The sequence below is a fragment of the Lytechinus variegatus genome, chromosome 3, assembly GCF_018143015.1.
Source record: "Lytechinus variegatus isolate NC3 chromosome 3, Lvar_3.0, whole genome shotgun sequence".
Classification (NCBI taxonomy): Eukaryota; Metazoa; Echinodermata; class Echinoidea; order Temnopleuroida; family Toxopneustidae; genus Lytechinus; species Lytechinus variegatus.
This window is the reverse complement of record NC_054742.1, coordinates 33,116,892-33,137,053: the sequence shown is the minus strand read 5'-3', so window position 1 is coordinate 33,137,053 and position 20,162 is coordinate 33,116,892. Positions and strand designations below refer to the sequence as shown.

Below are 20,162 nucleotides of genomic sequence, written 5' to 3'. Positions count from 1 at the left end.
TCCATAATTTCATGATAAACGTGTTTTCACCGGTTTCCCACAGAAGCTTTCGATGGTGAACAAAAGATTTAATGCATGGCTGATCGTCAACAAAACAGAGTGTCGAGAGAGTTTGAAAGCCATCCTGGAGAACCTCTTCATTTTATGAAATTATTGAAATTCAAGCCTTATTTCAAATGACCAGAACTTTGTTATTTCCTGACCATTTTCTGTAATTTAGGTATCAAATTAAGGAGGAGATATTGAACTTTTCAAAAATGTGGTTTTCTTTTTGAAATGCAGATACCCCCGCCAAATGAGTTTTTGATATCCTTTCTTCAAGTTGCATTTGCTCACTCATGCGTGAATGAGAAATAATCTAAGTAATATCAGATGAAAGAGGAGATTCTAAGCTTTAAATTGGTAGGTCATTTGGCTATCTTATTTTTGATTAAGTAATGATAAATGATCGCTACATCTCGGTTTCGTTTTTTCTGGGACGCATTGTATATTAGTATTCTTTCAGTTAATTTGAACCTCAAATAAAAAGATACTTTTCATTCACATTTTCAAAAAAAATTAGCAAAATAAGATTTGTTCCAAAAATCGGATCATGGACCAGTCGTAGGGTCTGCGGTGACCTTAATACTCATTGAAATCGAACGAATATAGGCAGGCATTCGTTTCCAATATAAAAACAAGAAGCATTTATTTACAGCAACATTTTAACATCACATTATTTCACGATGCATTGCAGTAATATTGTTTTTTACATGTTTTTTTCTATATTTGACAGTTACTTAAAAGACACAAAAGACAACTTTTACATCAATGACACAATTGTGCATAGTTTTGTGAGACAATTATCAAATGACCCTAAGAATGTCGTTTACCTTGTTAGACATGTTAGAAGTTGAGACATTGCGCTATTTATTGGCCCATCCCCATTCAATAATGTTTAGAATGATTCAGAGAAAATATATTTTTTTAAGATGCTTATAACATCATGTTGTTAGTTACTATCTGCAGAGTAATTGCATTATCAAACCTGATTCATGAATGTGTTGATTGTAAGTGGTATAAGTTGTAATGTTCTAGTATTTAATACAGCAAGGATTTCCAATAACTAAATAAAACGGGAATGTGCTGTATGGATGTTTTTATCAAAACGTGGAGGGTCTGCTGGTGGCAATGTTCTCGATTCAAATACCAGTAACATTTTACATAATCTCCACCAAAGGTATAGTGGTTCTAGTCTATAAATATTCGTTCTGGGTTTTTTTTTAATATCACAACCAGTCTGTAAACTGACATCGTCATCGGATTCCCTTTCTCTGCCTATCTATATTTCTTTCAAACACATACACACCCAGAAAACGCACATGCCCACACACAATATACCAATATCAATAGGCATTGTATTCTCTCTTGATTATTGCTCCCGTTTTTCATAACAATTATCGAGTTGAAACTTGGTTCAACTTGAAATCAACCGGTACCTATTTTATGATTGTTATCTTCATATTTGGCTAAAGTACAGTCACATCGATCCCTTTCAAACGTTAACTTGTAATAACTAGGATTATATTCTCCAAATCCGTTGCGGAATAGAGTCATAATCGCCCCTCCAGAGCGTTTCATGAATCAATTTGTGCCATATCATGCGTATAGGTTTACTGAAATGGAATATTAATTCGTCTGTGAAGATATAATCTATAGAATCTTGAGGATGGCATCTTTGACTGGAGCGAAAATACACCGAAATGAATACCCCCCACCAAAAAAAAGGAGAGAGAGAGAGAAGTGGATGTGACACCGTTTTGAGTAGCTCCATCAGCATGTGCATGGCCAGTCAATGATAAGTTGAAGCCATAACGAGTCATTAATTTACTTTGGCAAGACAAGTATAAACTTTTATCTCCTTCAAGGTTTAGATGATAAAGGGTAGGATAGAGTAGTATCAAGGTTGTGCGAAAGCTAGCTAATTAGAGTCATGACACCTTCTCAGGGTGCCGTTAAAACTTCGTACATATTTTCACCGGACGTCTCGGATTCGTTTCTTCTGAATTCTGACTCGGCATCTCGTGTCATTTTACTAAAGTCATCTTCATGAACTCGATTCTCTCGTTTAGAGTCTCTTAAGAGCTTAAGTGGCTCCTCGTAATTGTTCTCTGTCAATGGTGCACTGTCCGTCTTCTCCAGATGGCCCCTTTTCATCGGTGGCAGCTTCGGAGCATGATCATAATCATGCAGTGACTGGAAATCGAGATCGTTAGACGACGATCCCGGTCTTTCCTTGTTTGTATCTCCTCGCTTGACACGCAACGTCGGTGGAGTTTCTAGGCGATGATAACCATCAGGTGATGGTTCAGGTGACGAATCACGTGAACAGCGCGATACCCAACTGACCGGTCGTGTCAAGTGGTCATAGTTGCCATTTCTTTTGGCGACACGACTATGTCTGCTGTAATCAGGAATACTTGCACTAGCTGTACATCCGTAATTCTCTTGTCTCATTGGTAAACACAAATTTCCCTCACTGCCGCTCAATCTTCCAACATTCGGAGGTCTAACTGGTAATTTTGTCTTGTCTGATGGCGTTTCGCGATGGAATTCCAGTTTTTCTCCGCATGCGACAGAAACGCACCGCGGTGCTCGTTCAGTCCGTAGGGAGCGCCGCTCGTAATGTTTCCTCATCAGAGGTTGTGCGCTGGCTGGCCGAAGAAGACGTCCTTCTCCGGGAATAGTTGGGAGTTGTCGTTCGAAGTGACTCGCCCTCTGATTCCAGTAGATGCTAGCATCTCCATCAGAAGTCAGGAAGACAGCAGAGTGACGTTTGGTGGCAGTAACTGCTGTGGCAGCAGGAATATGGTCTAATAAATGAATAACAGAAGAAGAAGATCAAATGTCAATAAAGTTATATGAAGATCTTTTCTGGTATTTTCTGAAAAGAGGAGATATGTTTGCTTTTCTTATACTCTATCACAACGTGACAAAATAAGTTTGTGAAAAGCACAAAGGAAAGACGATGAAAGGGTCAACTTTAAATAAAAATTGACACATTGACAGTATATCGACAAAAATAAGACTGATATCCCGTAGACCAATTCAATTTCTTTTGCCATGATTATAGTCGCTCAAGCCAACAAGGACGGTCTCCGCTAGATAATTGGGGTAAATCTATTTTGATCGAAATCCCCCTGGTAACGAATATTTTGAACTTATCCAAAAATAGTCAGGCCGAAAAATAACCAGATTTTCAGTTGGAATCTCTGAAATGGGCCAGCATCTAAACCAACCTAAAGGCCTGGTCACACCGCCCGAGCGTTGTTGGAGCGGTCGTGGAGCGGAGTGACAGGGGGTCGAATTTTGCTCACAAAATTGGGGAAAACGAAAGCGAGCGGTGATGATTTTTTTTCTCTCCGCTCCACGACCGCTCCAACAACGCTCGGGCGGTATATATATATATATATATATATATATATATGTATATTTGTATGTATATATAATAATCCAAATATCCAACAACGCTCGGGCGGTCACACCGCCCGAGCGTTGGTGGAGCGGAGAGAAAAAAAATCATCACCGCTCGCTCCCGTTCACCATTTTCGATTTTGATTGTTTTTTTTTTATGTTTTCGATTTTTGTTTTCCATTTTTCCCCCAATTCCCCAATTTCCCCCGCTCCAGGACCACTCCAACCACGCTCGGGCGGTGTGACCAGGCCTTTTCTGCATTTTAAATTATTTATACATTGTAAGAGGATAAATTCTTAACTCTAGCGAACAGCCATTTTTTCATATTTTTTACACCAGTAGCCGGGGAGATATCAATAGTGGGGCAATATGCCAGAATATTTGATGGGCAAGACATGGCATTTGATATAAAATTTATAAAAAGTCACGAGCGAGCAAATTTTGACTTTTTCATGAAAATCTAATTTTGTAATAGATTTTCAATGAAAAAAAAAATGCATTTTTCAAGATTTTTCTTTTCATTTTTATTCGTTTTATCCTTTTTCCAGTTTGCCGTGAAACTTTTTTACAATGTCCAAAATACATAATTGAGAGATATGAATCACATCCAGGACAACCAATGGAGTATTTAAAGAAAGATGATCCAGGGCATAGGCGGCGGAAGCGGGGGGGACGTGTCCCCCCCCCTAAATTTGAGGAGGGGGGACGGTCCCCCCCCCCCTAAATTGGTAGTTGATGACCTTTTTTTTTTTTTTTTGCTTGTCAATTTATTTTCCTACGCATCCCCCCTAAAATTTTTAGGTTGAGAACTTTTTTTTTTTTTTTTGCTTGTCAATTTTTTTTTTTTTTTGCTTGTCAATTTTTTTTTTTTTTTTGTCCTCTCCTAAAATTTTTGGCTTCCGCCGCCAATGGCCAATGATCCAGGGATACAAATAGCTTTTCTACGTTTCGTTTTACGAACGAAATGTTTTGATAGGGAGTAGTTATCGGTGATATATATACTAGTATCATATTATTTATTATTGTGTAAGAAGTCTATATAATGCTAAGATGTAAGTTTATTATGGGATATGTATATATCCAGCACATAGCTAACCAAGCCCATTTGTGTTTTATTGTTATAAATATAAGAAAAAATATAATGTTTAACCTATCTGTAAGCACATGTAAACTAGCAAGCGCTCGTCCATGCATGGGTGACCTGGCATGTCCGATGATTGCATCTTGAAAGGGCAGGGCAAGCGCAACGAGTTGGAACTGGGCTGAAGATATTGGTCTTGTTTTTTGTGTATGTGTGAATTTATTAATGCCAATTTAGACACACACAAAATTAATAATTACAACAATGAATATCATTGTGACGTTAATTTCCTTTTCATATTGGAAGGATACATGAGACAACAAAAAACATTTAGCTATATTGGTAATGTAGGATGGTTATTTATTTTTGTAATTTTCCTATTTTGTTCATTTTCTTTAACTTGTGCTTTCTTCAGCTGTTTTACATTTCTGTTCCGTCTAGACTAGAGTTCATTTGCATTGCTTTTCAGCACTGCCCTTGGAGTCTGAACTTAGGTTATTTGAGTTTGATTATATTCAGTTTTCATTCATCATTCTCCACATTGGATTCGTTTCCTCTGATTCTCTGTTGACATCTTCATTCCTTCTTTATTCAGGTATTCCACTCATTCAATCCCTCACCTGACTCCTTAGTTTCTAATGCCATTATTACATAATCACCCAGAAATCTTTTACCACCTTCATCTTATTCCTCATTGGTTTATATTATTATGAATTGGATTACTACATTTTAGTACGGTTCTTCTATTTTCTTTAATTAAATTGGTTAGCCTTAAGATGATTCAAATAATGTTATGTTACTGTAGGAACAATTTTGATGTGTGCCGAGGAAGGCCAAAGGTATAAATAGAGAGTGTTTTGATAAATGCACAGACACAGATGCACAGATATGACACAACAGACATGACATATCCAGTCTCTTCGTTTAGTTATTCTCTTTCTTCTGTTCCTGATATATTATGTTTGCTGTTAAGTTCCCGAGTTATTCTGTTTTAAAACTGATTACTTCATTCTCATCAAGTAGGTGTTTAGTTTTAAACCCTACAGTTATAATGTCAAAAGATTAAGTTAATGGCGACAGTAGTCAAATATGACTAATCGCCACTCAAAATGGGAGGGGCAAGCCCCTCCCTCATCTATTCTCCAGTATACATCATGGAAATGCCATGCAAAATCCATCATCGTCTGTCCAATCTTCAGAAATTTTCGAAGTACCTTCCATTCATATACAGGCAAAATGCATAAATTATCATAATGCGATGTTGCCATGGTACATGTCGTTAAAATCTGTTTCAGTTTCGTTTTGATTTTTTCCTGTTTATGTATTTAGTTAATTTATCATTGTAAAAATGCATTGATCAACGTACTTGTCAGTTGTCGAGTATTGAATGTACTCTTATACCAAGGCTCATGTGATGAATACTAAATCCGAAAATGGGAATTTATATTTTGTCATAATGAATTCATTGTATAAGATTTGCGGTTGCATATACTTTACACTGGTGGCATGGCATGCACGGGGGGGGGGTCTTAAAACAGATAATGAAAAAGAAAATGCATAGTACCTACAAAAACCAGTGAAATACAATTGTTGATGTGAATAAGGTATCGAGAAGGTGTGTCAGCGAGGGGCAAAACTTCGTGCAGAGATTCCACGTGGCACGGTTATGGGGGTTCGTGTTTGATTTAGAAAGCCCTTAAATATATGAACTGCATGGTTTGGAGACTAGTTTAATCGGGATAGCCTTGACCACTTCAAGTTTATTCGTAACCGTTTTATTACGAAAAAATAACAAACGAATCATCGCGGAAGTAGATCGTTAAAACACGCAAGACTGCACTTTTAAAAGCGTTTAATTTGAAATGTTTTCGTTTGAAATAGTGAACCTTATGCCCTAAATAAAACACTTCGATATCCGTTTCATTTGCTATCTTTTAAACAATTAACATATAAACATATCGCTTTATTAATCAAACCTTTTTGAAATTACTTCTTACTTTGCCAAAGTCTTAGGATCATCAGAATGTATTTTATTTAAAAAAGACAAATATTCATCTTTTGAAAGCACTTTCTTGAAAACAAAAGTTTGAAATATTAAAACAGGATTTCTAACTTATTCACCAAATAATGAGTTTAACTTTTATTTCATTATTTTCAATGTTGCTTTATGACCTATTTGGAAGAAACGACAAAGTAGTTGAATATCAATGTTAGTCTGTTACCCAAGGAGACATTTTCTTACGGGGTATCTTATCCTAATCTCATTTTTAAGCGGTATTTTTCATTACTATGTATGATAAACAAACAAAGCAACATGAACGGTTAGATATGTAACCATGTCTATAGGGAGAATGAGGTGTCCAAAGTTGGTTGTGGCAGTTTTGAGTTATCCATTGTCCTGGTAATTTGGTAGTGCTTCTCTTTGGATTCAGTGAAGAGATATAATGGTGTGTGCAACTCTCGATTGAGCTCTAGAATATCGCGTCGTATATAGGATCCTTCCCTATATACACCTTTTTTTAGATGGAACGTTCACTCTTCCTCTACCCTGCCTGCATGCGTTCGCGATTGCCCACTTTTATTCACACTACAGCCAATCACATTTAATTTTCTGACAATATGTCTAGCCTAATGCTCTCCTTTTGATAGCGCCATATCTGTCATTGGAGGGACATTTGAATAAACCTGAAGTTTAAAAATTAATAAAGTTAAGACTTCAATGATCAATCGACTCGTTTGTCGAAGTACGTATAGTCATGATAGTATGGGTAGGTGATTTTCCTTTACATATATTTTACTAATTAGGCTGCGTTTATGCGACCTCGACCCAGAATCATGATTTGAATCACCATTTGAATCATGATTCAAAACAGCAGCATGAATCACGATCCGACAGAATCAGCGTTTATACGACCATCTTTCTAACGCTGTTTCTCCCTGAATTCGGGCCAATCCAGTGCGCATCACAGTGCGCAGTTTGACCCAGGAAGTATAGGTCAACATTTTCGCACGTGTTTCTAACTTCACGTCGGCTGCTAGATTTTTGCTGCCGCCGGAGCTAACGCGCGATCGTTTGTGCAAGTGCAACGCTTACTCGGCTTCCGAAAAATAAATCTTTTACTTCCAGAATTCCGTGTATTGTACCTCGTATTGTTTTTGATCGGGAACCAGAAGGGGTCATCATCCTCCCTCCCACCTCCCGATCGATTTTTCTTGTCTATGATGGTCCTGTACTGGGCACGAATTCTGTTAATTTTGTCTCGACAGGCGGTGCCACATCTCCGTTGAAATCCCTCCCTCGCAAGCGCCGCTGAAAGGGATCGTCTTATTTCTGTGAATCCCGGTAAGGGATGCTTGTGCTTCAGGCTGAGCCCAAAGCACAAGCAGAGCCCTGAGTTCATCGTCAGTCCAATTTGTGCCTTTGGAACTTGAAGAAATGATGGATGAAAACAATGAAATATACAAATGACGCTACAGTACAACCCCGGGGGTACAATACACAGAATGATAATTCGTAAATGCTGGCAATATTGCTACACGAAAATTAACCTGCACGAAACAGCGCGCCTTTGAGTCGAACCCGGAAGAAGCACGACACAATGACGTCATAGAATCATGATTCAAATCACGATATCGTTCATACGACCTTTTTCGTTCGTGATTCTACAGAAACGTCTTTCCAAACGCCCCTTTTTTCGTGTTTCATGTTTGTGATTCTAATCATGATTATATTCAATTTCGGCTGCGTTTATGCGACCTCGACCCAGAATCATGATTTGAATCACCATTTGAATCATGATTCAAAACAGCAGCATGAATCACGATCCGACAGAATCAGCGTTTATACGACCATCTTTCTAACGCTGTTTCTCCCTGAATTCGGGCCGATCCAGTGCGCATCACAGTGCGCAGTTTGACCCAGGAAGTATAGGTCAACATTTTCGCACGTGTTTCTAACTTCACGTCGGCTGCTAGCTTTTTGCTGCCGCCGGAGCTGAGCTAGCGCGAGATCGTGACTTTGTGCAAGTGCAACCCTTACTCGGCTTCCGAAAAATAAATCTTTTACTTCAAGAATTCCGTGTATTGTACCTCGTATTGTTTTTGATCGGGAACCAGAAGGGGTCATCATCCTCCCTCCCACCTCCCGATCGATTTTTCTTGTCTATGATGGTCCTGTACTGGGCACGAATCCCGGGCACGAATTCTGTTAATTTTGTCTCGACAGGCGGTGCCACATCTCCGTTGAAATCCCTCCCTCGCAAGCGCCGCTGAAAGGGCTCGTCTTATTTCTGTGAATCCCGGTGAGGGATGCTTGTGCTTCAGGCTGAGCCCAAAGCACAAGCAGAGCCCTGAGTTCATCGTCAGTCCAATTTGTGCCTTTGGAACTTGAGGAAATGATGGATGAAGACAATGAAATATACAAATGACGCTACAGTACAACCCCGGGGGTACAATACACAGAATGATAATTCCTAAAAGCTGGCAATACTGCTACACGAAAATTGACCTGCACGAAACACAGCGCGCGCCTTGGAGTCGAACCCGGAAGAAGCACGACACAATGACGTCATAGAATCATGATTCAAATCACGATATCGTTCATACGACCTTTTTCGTTCGTGATTCTACAGAAACGTCTTTCCAAACGCCCCTTTTTTCGTGTTTCATGTTTGTGATTCTAATCATGATTATATTCAATTTCGACTAAACGCAATCGTGATTCTGCAGAATCGTGATTTGAATCATGATTCTAATCATGATTCTAGGGTAAAAAAGTGTCGAATAAACGCACCCTTCGACTCTGCAGAATCGTGATTTGAATCATGATTCTAATCATGATTCTAGGGTAAAAAAGTGTCGAATAAACGCACCCTAAACCCAACCATGGCTACAGCAAGAGCTTGAACAAGTTGAACCCATGTGCCCTTTTATAGACAGTAATCTTACCGGAATCAACAGTGTATCTACACGGTTCATCAGACGGAAGGCGGGTCCTGTGTGAGAGGAAAGGTGAAGGAAAGATATATAAGGTCATGACATCGATTTTACTATAAATTTATTCTACACTATAGCCCGAACGGGAAATTGCCGATTGGTCTACACCCGTCTCGTCTATTCTTTCATTACTTTGGTCTCATCCCACGTGATTTAATTTTACTTCGTCTATAACCAATTCGTCTAATTACTAGCCCATAACAATTTGTTTGATTTCATTTTAGGCTTTACCCATTTCATCTAATAACCACTTGGTCTAACACAATTTAGTCTATGAAAATATGGTTAGATGAACTGTCTATGAAACCAAATTTTCATTAAAAACAGTAAAACATAATGAGTAGACGTACATGTAAATATAAACTGTACTCGCATGGGTGCATAAAAGTCATGGCCGAAAAATCAGATGTCTGCTATGCTCTCACTAAAGATGGTCTGTATACTAACAATTTCTTGATGAACCAAAATCGTTTCTCCTTAATCGTAATCTTACGTCATCTCCGAACCCTATTACCCTAAGCTTAATTTAAACAAATATCTCTTACGTTAACCCATACGCTCATGTTAGAAAAGGCCCGTGCACGGCTATTATTGTGATTGATAATTTATTCGAAGTAACCAATATCTTGCTGAATACGTGCCCGACCACAAATACAAATGATTATTTTGACATATTCTTGCTAGAAATGTAAAATCAGTCGAATTCAATTGTTCAACATTAAAGTATCGTAAACCACCTTTAAACACATCATCTGCGTTACATAGACTTATCCTGTATTCGATATTCAGTTCGCTATCACAGTTATTTTATGTGAAGCAATCGATTTCCAATAATAAAATTTTGTCATGTTATTTCATTTCCTCTTCATTTATTGCTTAATAATGTTTCTATTTTTCACCGGAAGATCAAACTGATAAGCAACAGAATACCGTAAAATTATTATCAAAACTGACCTTTATCTATTCCACGAGAAACCAACAGATTTGTTTAAAACAGTGCTAAAAAGGGTGTTAAGAATAAACTCATATTAAAACTTTTTTTTTTTAATCCCAATATGATGGTCATATTCGTTACGGTTTTATGTTTGACTTTTGTACTGATAAAAGTGGGTGCTGAAGCCCATTCACCCCCCCCCCATCCCCCCTGTTCTGCGGCCCGTTGTCTCATCATATTCGCCATCTTAGTCTTTATCTTTTTATCCGCTCATTGCAAATTATGTAATGACGTTGCCCGATGCCTTGTCCTTCCAGATATTGATGGTAAAGTGCAATATTTCATTAGAAAATAGTCACACAGTCAAACTCATCCATGTTGTCTTTCCCTGATAATCTACATGCTGTATCTCAAAACATCTCTTAATATATTATTTACCCTCTCTTCTCTTAAATGATATGCTAAACAAAAGAGGCAAAACAATGTCCTGTTTGTCAGGTATCACGAGTTCATTGTCGTGTAAATGGGGAATTCGTCGAAAACGGCCCAAAGAGGTAATTTTGTGATATCATGTCGATGTTGATAATTTCATTTGAAAGACATGATAACAACAACATTCAACACAAATCTGATTTTCATGATTATCCTTGATGATTCATGAAAAACTAACTTCATGGTTAGAGGATGAACGAAAATAAACTTTCTTCGTGGAAATGGCTTCAATATTATGGCTACGTCACAATTTGATATGTTGATCTGATTGTTGGAAAGGAAATATCGGTGAAAATAAAATAAAGCGTGACTCATTATCACCTTGGGCCCATTTCAGATGAGCCTTATTTCCTATTATTATCAACAACATATGATTTTAGCGTCCTTGGTTACTGGACAGCCAAAGATAACAAGATTCACCATGCGTGTCGACAAGCCCCACCCTCCCCCTATCTACTGTTAAACATTAAAATCACAGAATAAAAAGGGAAGGAAAATAACTGGCTTGGTTTGTTTTGGTATAAAGTAACAAATATACAATGACTGTGTACTGTTTTAAGTATAAAGGTTTGCAGTTCGGATATATACACATTGCCATTTTCAGAGCTCTTTGATCATACGAGAGGATTGACATCTGACAGACATTAAATTCAATAACATTGAATTTCGATTATTGTGAATTTCTGAAATTCTGAAGATTAAGTATTTTCCAAAAAAAAGTTTTGAACCGGTTTGAATTTAGAATGTAAAACTATTTGGGATTGATAAGCACATCGATATCCTCGACCATTAAAGCATGAAACTAGGTTCCTCTGTTATTATAGATACAATCAGTCTTAATTGATATCAATGGAGTGTCCCCATTCAGTACCACCAGAATCCAGAAATTATAAGCATGATAAGGACCAATAAAATTTATCACCCGATTTATACCATGCCTTGTGTGTTTTAGTACGTTCTTTAAAAAATATTCAATTTCCTGTCCGATTTAGTAAAGTGACTATGAACTTCCTTTTGAAAGACATCACGTACAATGTTAGCATCCGTGAAGATCGATGTTTGCAGCATGATCTGATGAGAAGTGCGCCACCTATCACTATGACAACGAGAAGTGCAGCTCCAAGTGCAATGGCAGCCATTTCGCTGATGGAGAAATCTGTCCAGAAATTTCCTCCACTTGCTTGCGGACCTGCCACAAAAATGCATAAATGAATAAATAAAATTTAAAGTGAAAAGGAACGATGGTGGTGATATCTGATCAAGGCTACTTTGGAAAATTATTTGAAACAAATGTTATTACTCATGTTTAAGTGAAATGTTGTTGTCTGGTATAATAGCTCCAAACCGACCCATGATATGTCATTGAAAATAACTTCGGTTTGTCTGGAGTCGGTTTCATCAGCATTAATGCATGTGACAAAGATACATAAGCCTACCAAGTTGTGCGTTTGGCCGTAAGAAGTACTTAGAGGAGGTACGATGTATGTGCATATCACTTGCGTTTATAAAACATGAAGTCACGCGAAGCGTTCGTTGGGAATGTCCGACTGCCATATTTTGTGTTCTTTTCGTGGCCCTTCGTGCTTAATGGTAAAATGCCCCAGAAACTGCAATAAATTACCGTATGCATGGCTCTATAGGAAGCGAGGGTGCTGCGTAAGATATACATCATATACAGGCAGCACCCCTGGAATGTCGGTTGGTACGTTAAAATGTAAGAATTTGACCGAAATCACCTTCATTTGGGAGTGAAAACCTCCCGCCCCATCCCAACCAGCACCCCATCTTTAAATTCATTCCCAGACCCCTGACAATATGCAAACCTATTCATCAAACTCCACCCACAATGTGCACCAAATCAATTCATTTCAATTTTCCAAAAACGATCATCGAGATTAACTATTATTTTGGTTCGCTCCTACGTTTGCATAATTATGTGTTGATATAAACTGCTGTTGCCCCCGAAGAAAAAACATCTTTTGTATATTTTTTTTTCGAATTCGTCTTAATAGTTTCTCATTTCCATGGAAATATACGATGAATTAGCCATATAACATAACTTTATCACATAAAAGGTAAGATAAAAGGTAAATACGGTAAACAGCCACCCCCCCCCCCCGGGGTGTCTTTCATGCATCGTTCTTACCTTGCAAGCAACGTCCAGTAAATGAGTCACATGACACTCCTACGTCACATGGGCAGGTCAACTTGCACGTGGGACCGTAGAACCCCTCTCGGCATATCATGCAGCTGAGATAAGAAGATGATACAATTACTACAATCGATTAGATTATACGATTACATCGTACGTTTAGCCAACCTGACTGTCAGCAGTACACCTCCGAATACTATAATTGACAGGGGCTTGTAGTAGTAAGGGCAGCAGGGCTACTAGCCCCCCCCCCCCCACACTCACCGACCCAGTTACTTATGTCTATTGAGAGGGAGGGAGAAATACAAAATATGGAAATGAGATTTCATTTACCATGTTATATACATGGACAACTCTAAAAAAAATAATAAACTCACATTTTAGAAATTTTAGCCCCTCCCCCATCCAAACACAATGTCGTTGCCCCTGTTTAATATTTGATATTAAACAGGGGCAACGACATTGTGTTTTTTTTTTTCTATTCAACAGTTAAGAGTGGCACTAGAGGGAGGTTTCCCCTACTCTGATTACACCAATTCCAAATTAGATTGGTAGAATGGAATGTTACATGTGATTGATGTTGCTTCAGGTGATACTAAAAGGTTTCATTATACCACACCTTGTGTGATTAATTCAACCAACGTTCAAATTATTCAGCTTACGACTATATCAAGGTATCGTCTCAACGGTTGTCTTTCTGCAAATTTGGGAATATCTTACAATTTTAAATTGACAGTTTAAGAAGTTTGACAAAGTAACGAGATATTTATGAGCAAATCATTTTAAGTAAACCCCCGAATAACCTTAACAATCACAGACGTTGGTGTCGTGCTGCTATTCAAGCATTTTCTTACATTATCATCGTAATATCTTTATCGAAAGAAGAAGTTGAAGTTCATGCAGGGGAAACAGGAATTAGAGAAAATTCTAATGGAATTTTATATAAAAAGGAATAGAATATGGTTATGATTTTTTCTGGTTTATCTATATATATATATAGGACTTCTTTTGGGATGTCACATGCGAGCTTTTTCTGACATGATTATGCATATACATTTCAAATAAACAGGTGACATTTTCAATTCAATATGAAATTAAAACCGGGGGAAAAATCCTCTCCGTTATTATTTGATGGGTTTTCACGAAACTTTCATTGATAATTATTCTTCTCTCATTCTTTTTACACTTCACAGCAAAGATATACCAGAAGACATTTTAAAAGAAAATGATATTACTTTCACCTATGATTAGGTTGGCAGCTACATAATCCACTGTATGGATCACACAAGGCCCCATCACCGCATGTACATCTCTGCACGCATTCAACTCCATACGTCCCAAAGGGGCATGTTTCTTCACAAAGCAACCCGGATCGCCCCGACGGACAGCGGCAGGTGTGTTCGGTGAAGTCACAGTAACCGCCAAACTGGCACGGGCATTCTAAATTAACACAGAAAGGTAGGATAACCTTTATTAAACCTTAATTTCTTGTTATTTAAGTATGCGGAGCTTTTAAAAGACGCTAATGAAATTCACAAAGAAAAAAGTTGGGAAACAGAGAATGGACTGCTATTCCAGTACAGCCAACCCCCAACCCCCTTCCCATGATAAGCCATATGGTGGTGTCCAGCAGGACACATAACAATATTCCAATTTTGGCGGGTTTTTTTAAACAAGAAACGAATTATTTGGAAAAAAACACAAAAAACATTTTCGACACTATTTATAATTTGTATCTTATATATATATATATATTTATATAACTAACAGTTACAAATTTCCTCTTCCTATTCTTCTTCTTTTCAAGCAAACTATAGGGTATTGTATGTGTATAAAATTATGATAAAAGGGGGTACAGGCCGGCGCCATGTGCTCCTCCCCACGCCTTTAAGTAAGACAATGAACTTTCTATAAATTGCATCGTTCTATAGTTACAAGTGACCTTCATAATATTGATCATATACTATAGTTTGTCCAAACGTCAAAACAATTACATTCATACTTTGTAAACTTGAAAGGGCCGAAGATACTTAATATTACATCATTATCTGAATCATTTCAGTTTTGGCTTTGATTACATATTGCAGACATCTGCAGAAAGGTTGAAAATGATTATATTATGAATCAAATATTAATCAGTTGTTTAAATTTACGAGAACTGTATTATGTCTCTACATATACCGTATAAAATGAAGTACATGTGTATGTTATTCATACATACATCATCACCATGTTATTATGCTTACTTTATATATCGAGTTATCGACAAGAGAAAATTTAGTATGACAAGTCAAGGCAGCTTTTTTTTATTATGGTAGTGGAAGAAATGATAACAGTAACCCTGATAAAAACATGACAATGCTAATTATAATAATAATAATGATAATAATGGAAATGATTAAAGTAATGAAGACGATAATAATGATAACTAGTGACAGATTCGGTTTTAAAAAAATTAAAAATATATCATTTATAAGAAAGATTCGAGAAGGAAACGTACCTTTTACACAATTTGAAAGGTCGGCTTTGAGAGGGCAGCAGTCGAAAAATCTTGTCAAATCTAAAGGAAGCGGTCTGTAGAAAAAAGTATGAAAAGCAATGAAATTGCGGTGCACAAACAGACCAAATGCTCGTGACAAAATAATATAAAAAGCCATACGAAACGCAAAAATACAATGCATGTTTTATACCTTGGTCACATTTGTTCTACGGCGAGTCGAAAACAGCCGTTTTAACATTTGTTTGTACCAGCTACATATAGGTGGTTTTAGTAAAAAAAAGAATAAAACGGCTCTTTTCGACTCGCCGTACGGCCGCCGTAGAGCAAATGTGACCATGGTATTAGCTGGAGAAAATCCAATTGAAAATTTAGTACAGAAGTTAATAAATTCATTTAAAAAACAAGTATCTAAATAACCTAAAATAAATATTAGGAAATAAAAAAGTAGATCCTTCGAGTGCTCCTAAATTGATAAACAGATGAAGGAAATATATATTTAATTTCATTTTAATTTATTTTATTTTTCATTGCAATAGGAAGGGGATCCCGCAGTGACGTTTCTATTTCATTCTTATCGAAAAATTATGAACCTTCGTTAAAGGACAAGTCCACCCCAACAAAAACTTGATTTTAATAAAAAGAAAAAAATTCAACAAGTATAACACTGAAAATTACATCAAAATCGGATGTAAAATGAGAAAGTTATAGCATTTGAAAGTTTCGCTTATTTTTGACAAAATAGTTATATGAACGAGCCTGTTACATCCAAATGAGAGAGTTGATGACATCACTCACTCACTATTTCTTTTGTATTTTATTATATGCAAATTAATTTTTTTTCTTTTCTCGTCATTGTCATGTGAAATGAAGTTTCATTCCTTCCTGAACACGTGGAATTCCATCATTTTAACATTTTGTGCTTCAGGCAAGGAGGTCCTAATCGTCAAATTCGTAAAAATTGAAATATTGTATAATTCAAACAATAAAAAACAAAAGAAATAGTGAGTGAGTGACATCATCGACTCTCTCATTTGGATGTAACTGGCTCGTTCGTATAACTGTTTTGTTGAAAATAAGCGAAACTTCTAAATGTCATAACTTTCTTATTTTACATCCGATTTTGATGAAATTTTCAGCATTAGCTTGTCTGATTAATCTCTATTGATTCAAATCAAAATTTTTCTGAGGTGGACTTGACCTTTAAAAGATAAGCCAATGTTTAACAGGAAGGTGTGTCAATGCGTAGCGCAGTGTCGTCACACCGTCGAAACTGATTTCAAACCGACCAAAGTAATTTGGGTTATTTTCAGTGACATGAAAATTGTTTGGTTTGGAGTCGGTTTGGTTGGTGTGACTGTAACATGAGCTCTAATTAGGGTTTTGGGATTAATTATACTGAGAATCTACAAAATCAATTAATGCCGTAAAGTGGGCGTCAACCCCTGCTCCGGAACCTTATGTCATAGTACGAATCAATTTTTGAATTTGCTGAGGAGTTCAATAAATGCCCATTGCGGCAATTACAATCAACTAAAAAGCATAGTTATTTGAGACAGTGATTTATTCTGAAATATTATGAAACATATAATCAGATACATATACCTTTATCATTTTATTAGTATGAGATTATCGATTCTAGTCTATTACATGAATTATGTGTTATAATATTGTATTTATCCCTTGACATTGCATATACACTTCCATTTTTATGAGCTAGCAATTATATTTGCGGTATGACACAGTTGTATTATTTTTTTGGGGGGTGTATTCATGCCGAATTATGCCAATTTATATATCAACCTGATCCCGATGAGACGATTTTAGCCAAGCTTATGTATATATAAACTGAAAGACGGATTTGATCTTAACTCCATGATTGAGATGTTCACTATCGAAATGCCAAGATCCAAGTAGTCCTAAGACTGCGTGAAGGTGTCATCTATACAGATCAATATTTCATAGCCCCTATTACCACATCATTCAACATTAAAGAATTATCTTGCTTTCTACTCATATTTCAACCCATTTGAATGTATCATTGAACACTCTCCATGGATATATAGTAAATATCTTATTTCATTTTTATACATGACCGACTAAAATAGGAACGCCAATGTGGCAAATTATAAAGCACTCGATCTTAATGTAATTTCTCTAAGAATTTGCCTTTGAAATTCACACATCTAATCATTCACGACGCTCATGAAGCTCTATTCCACCTATTTAGTCCTTCGTTTACGGTATAACGCTTACTTATTTTCTCACATTTCAGAATCACCTAAATAATATATTCACTCCATTTTTTATTCATTCCCTCTCTAAATTGTTTAGTTTTTCTATTTGCGTCTCTCATTTCATTCTTTTCCCAATCATTACATTAAACGATCACCATCTATCACATTCTGCCTCAAATCGTAGGTGGCTTTTACTATAGCCTTACCCCTAATACCCTTTCTCTCCGTCTGTGTTGTGTGTACGTGCCCCCTCTTCTGTCTCTCTCTCTCCGTCTCTCTCTCTCTCTCTCTCTCCCTCTCTATCTACCCCTTAATCAATTGCCCTCCCCCTCCTTAATTTATTGTAAATATTATGTGTACACATACTTATATATTTTCCCTACACGGTGATGGAACCTTACATTGTTTGACATATCTTATTTTTGTAAGTCTGAGAAAAAAGTACATCTACGATAAGGAATAAAATACAATGTCACGAATAATACGGGGGTCGTATTTGCAATTTTCAGCTCCAGGGATGGCACTGGGAAGTTGGGTGCTCATGGGGGATGGGTGCTGTGTGTATTAGGCAGCGCCCCCTGGAATTCTGGTAGGAGTGAAAAATAGACCAATGTAACAAAATTGACCTACATTTCGAAGGGGAACCTTTTTTTCGCTTGTCAAATTTACTTCAGCTCCCCCATAAAAAATGGAATAGTTCCCAGGGCCATGCAGAGATATTTTTGGATATTGGTAAATTATCATTTATCATATTTTCCATGAATGTCTGAGCTGATACGTGAAATGAGTAACGGTATCACAGTGAATACTCTTGTTTGTTAAAGCTTGAATAAAATGCATAATATATCTGTTGTATAAAATGTGCTCGCCGTCTGGCTCCTCACAATCTTGCTTTATTATACTTATTGCATGTTGATCTTATAATATCCCTGTTCCTGACTAAATGACCGTTCTAAGTCAAGTCATCATTGCATATGACCCTATTCGAGTGAAGATGCTTGATAAAACAAGCAAGGAAACCGTCTCCTCATTATGGCGCCAATCGAAAATTCTAGGCCTCGTTGATTTCTAACGGAGTCGACTCAATAAGCGCATCTCGCACAATTAGACGAGCGGTGGAAATTTCTCTTTTTACCGCTATTATGACATAGATGCACTGCTTGAAAGAGGTCAAGGGAAAATTACTCTAAGAATAACCAAATCTAAATGAAATGTAGATGAAAATCGCCAACAAACGACAAACTTCCTATGTATGCAAGCAGAAACACCAGCTTTTTATCTTTGTTAATGTTTTTTATCGTGTATATAGCTGAATTGGTCACCCTGTATAAAGATGTGAAATAAATAAATAAATAAATTTTCAAAATGAATTAAATGAAAATCATGGCTCCGATAGAACAAGGGACTCGCAACTCCCTGATAGAACTAAGCTGTCTTTGTGTATATATTTATTTATGGAGAATGTGGACGCAATGCAACTATGAATTATCAACTTGATATACGGCAGCAAAATTATTGATTTCAATATTCATTGACACTCTAGATTAAGTATCTGAAATTTTTCTTCTGTCGATCAGATGTGGGTATTTGTGAATTGTGACAGCTTCAATTCCGCAGCTCAAATAGAAATTCGAAAACAATATTTTTTACCTATACTCTAGAATTTATCTTCCCTGTGAGGGAAATTAATCTCAAGGATTAAGAATGTAAAATGTGCTTAATAGATAATAGACAATAATTACGTTATCTAAAGGGGCATCAGTACTGCATATAATGTAAGGAATAACAGAAAAATTTATGTAGGAATTATCTTCTTTCTTTTTTACTCTATACTGTAATTAGTTTCTTTTACTTTCATGGTAAATATCATCGAAACGCTTTGACTTTCCAATTTCGTAAATTATGTATCATTCTAAAAAAGACATTAAGGTCTTATCGAAATAGTTATACTGTAGTCTGATTTGATAACCCAAGAATAATCGATTCATTGATCTTTAATAACGACGAATTCAATATAATAATTGCTTTGTTTACTCCATACAAATATTTTTAAATCATACGCATTAACGCTTAATAGTCTGAATAATAGGCCTACATTATTTTCAATGACGAATGCACACACGTACGCCCCCCCCACACACACACACGCACACATACCTTAATTGATCAGTTGATAATAAATTAATCGATACAATCGCAGGAAACCCAATAAACACTTACCCCATCTCAGAATAGCCTCCAATAAATTTGACCGAATCATTGAGAAAGCCCCCCCCCCCCCCCTCTCTCTTTCTATCTCTCACTCACTCTCTTTATAGTC

The 20,162-nt window shown here is 36.8% G+C and overlaps 1 protein-coding gene across 1 annotated transcript; it reads right to left on the bottom strand.

Moving 5' to 3' along the window:
- Positions 1-662: 662 nt before the first annotated feature.
- On the bottom strand, positions 663-15,676 carry LOC121410812. Its single transcript, XM_041603124.1, has 6 exons — positions 15,609-15,676; positions 14,350-14,548; positions 13,103-13,206; positions 11,989-12,145; positions 9,483-9,529; positions 663-2,852 (listed from the first exon to the last, which is right to left on the bottom strand). The coding sequence occupies exons 3-6, from the start codon at positions 13,200-13,202 to the stop codon at positions 1,984-1,986; spliced, it is 1,173 nt and encodes a 390-aa protein (XP_041459058.1). The 5' UTR covers positions 13,203-13,206; positions 14,350-14,548; positions 15,609-15,676; the 3' UTR covers positions 663-1,983.
- Between the last annotated feature and the right edge of the window lie 4,486 nt (positions 15,677-20,162).

Coding starts and splice junctions, on each gene's coding strand:
- LOC121410812 (XM_041603124.1), bottom strand. CDS start 13,202: ATGATATGCCGAGAGGGGTTCTACGGTCCCACGTGCAAGTTGACCTGC. Junction 12,146..13,102: donor TACTGGACGTTGCTTGCAAG/GTAAGAACGATG, acceptor TTTTTGTGGCAG/GTCCGCAAGCAAGTGGAGGA. Junction 9,530..11,988: donor TCTTCACGGATGCTAACATT/GTACGTGATGTC, acceptor CCTCTCACACAG/GACCCGCCTTCCGTCTGATG.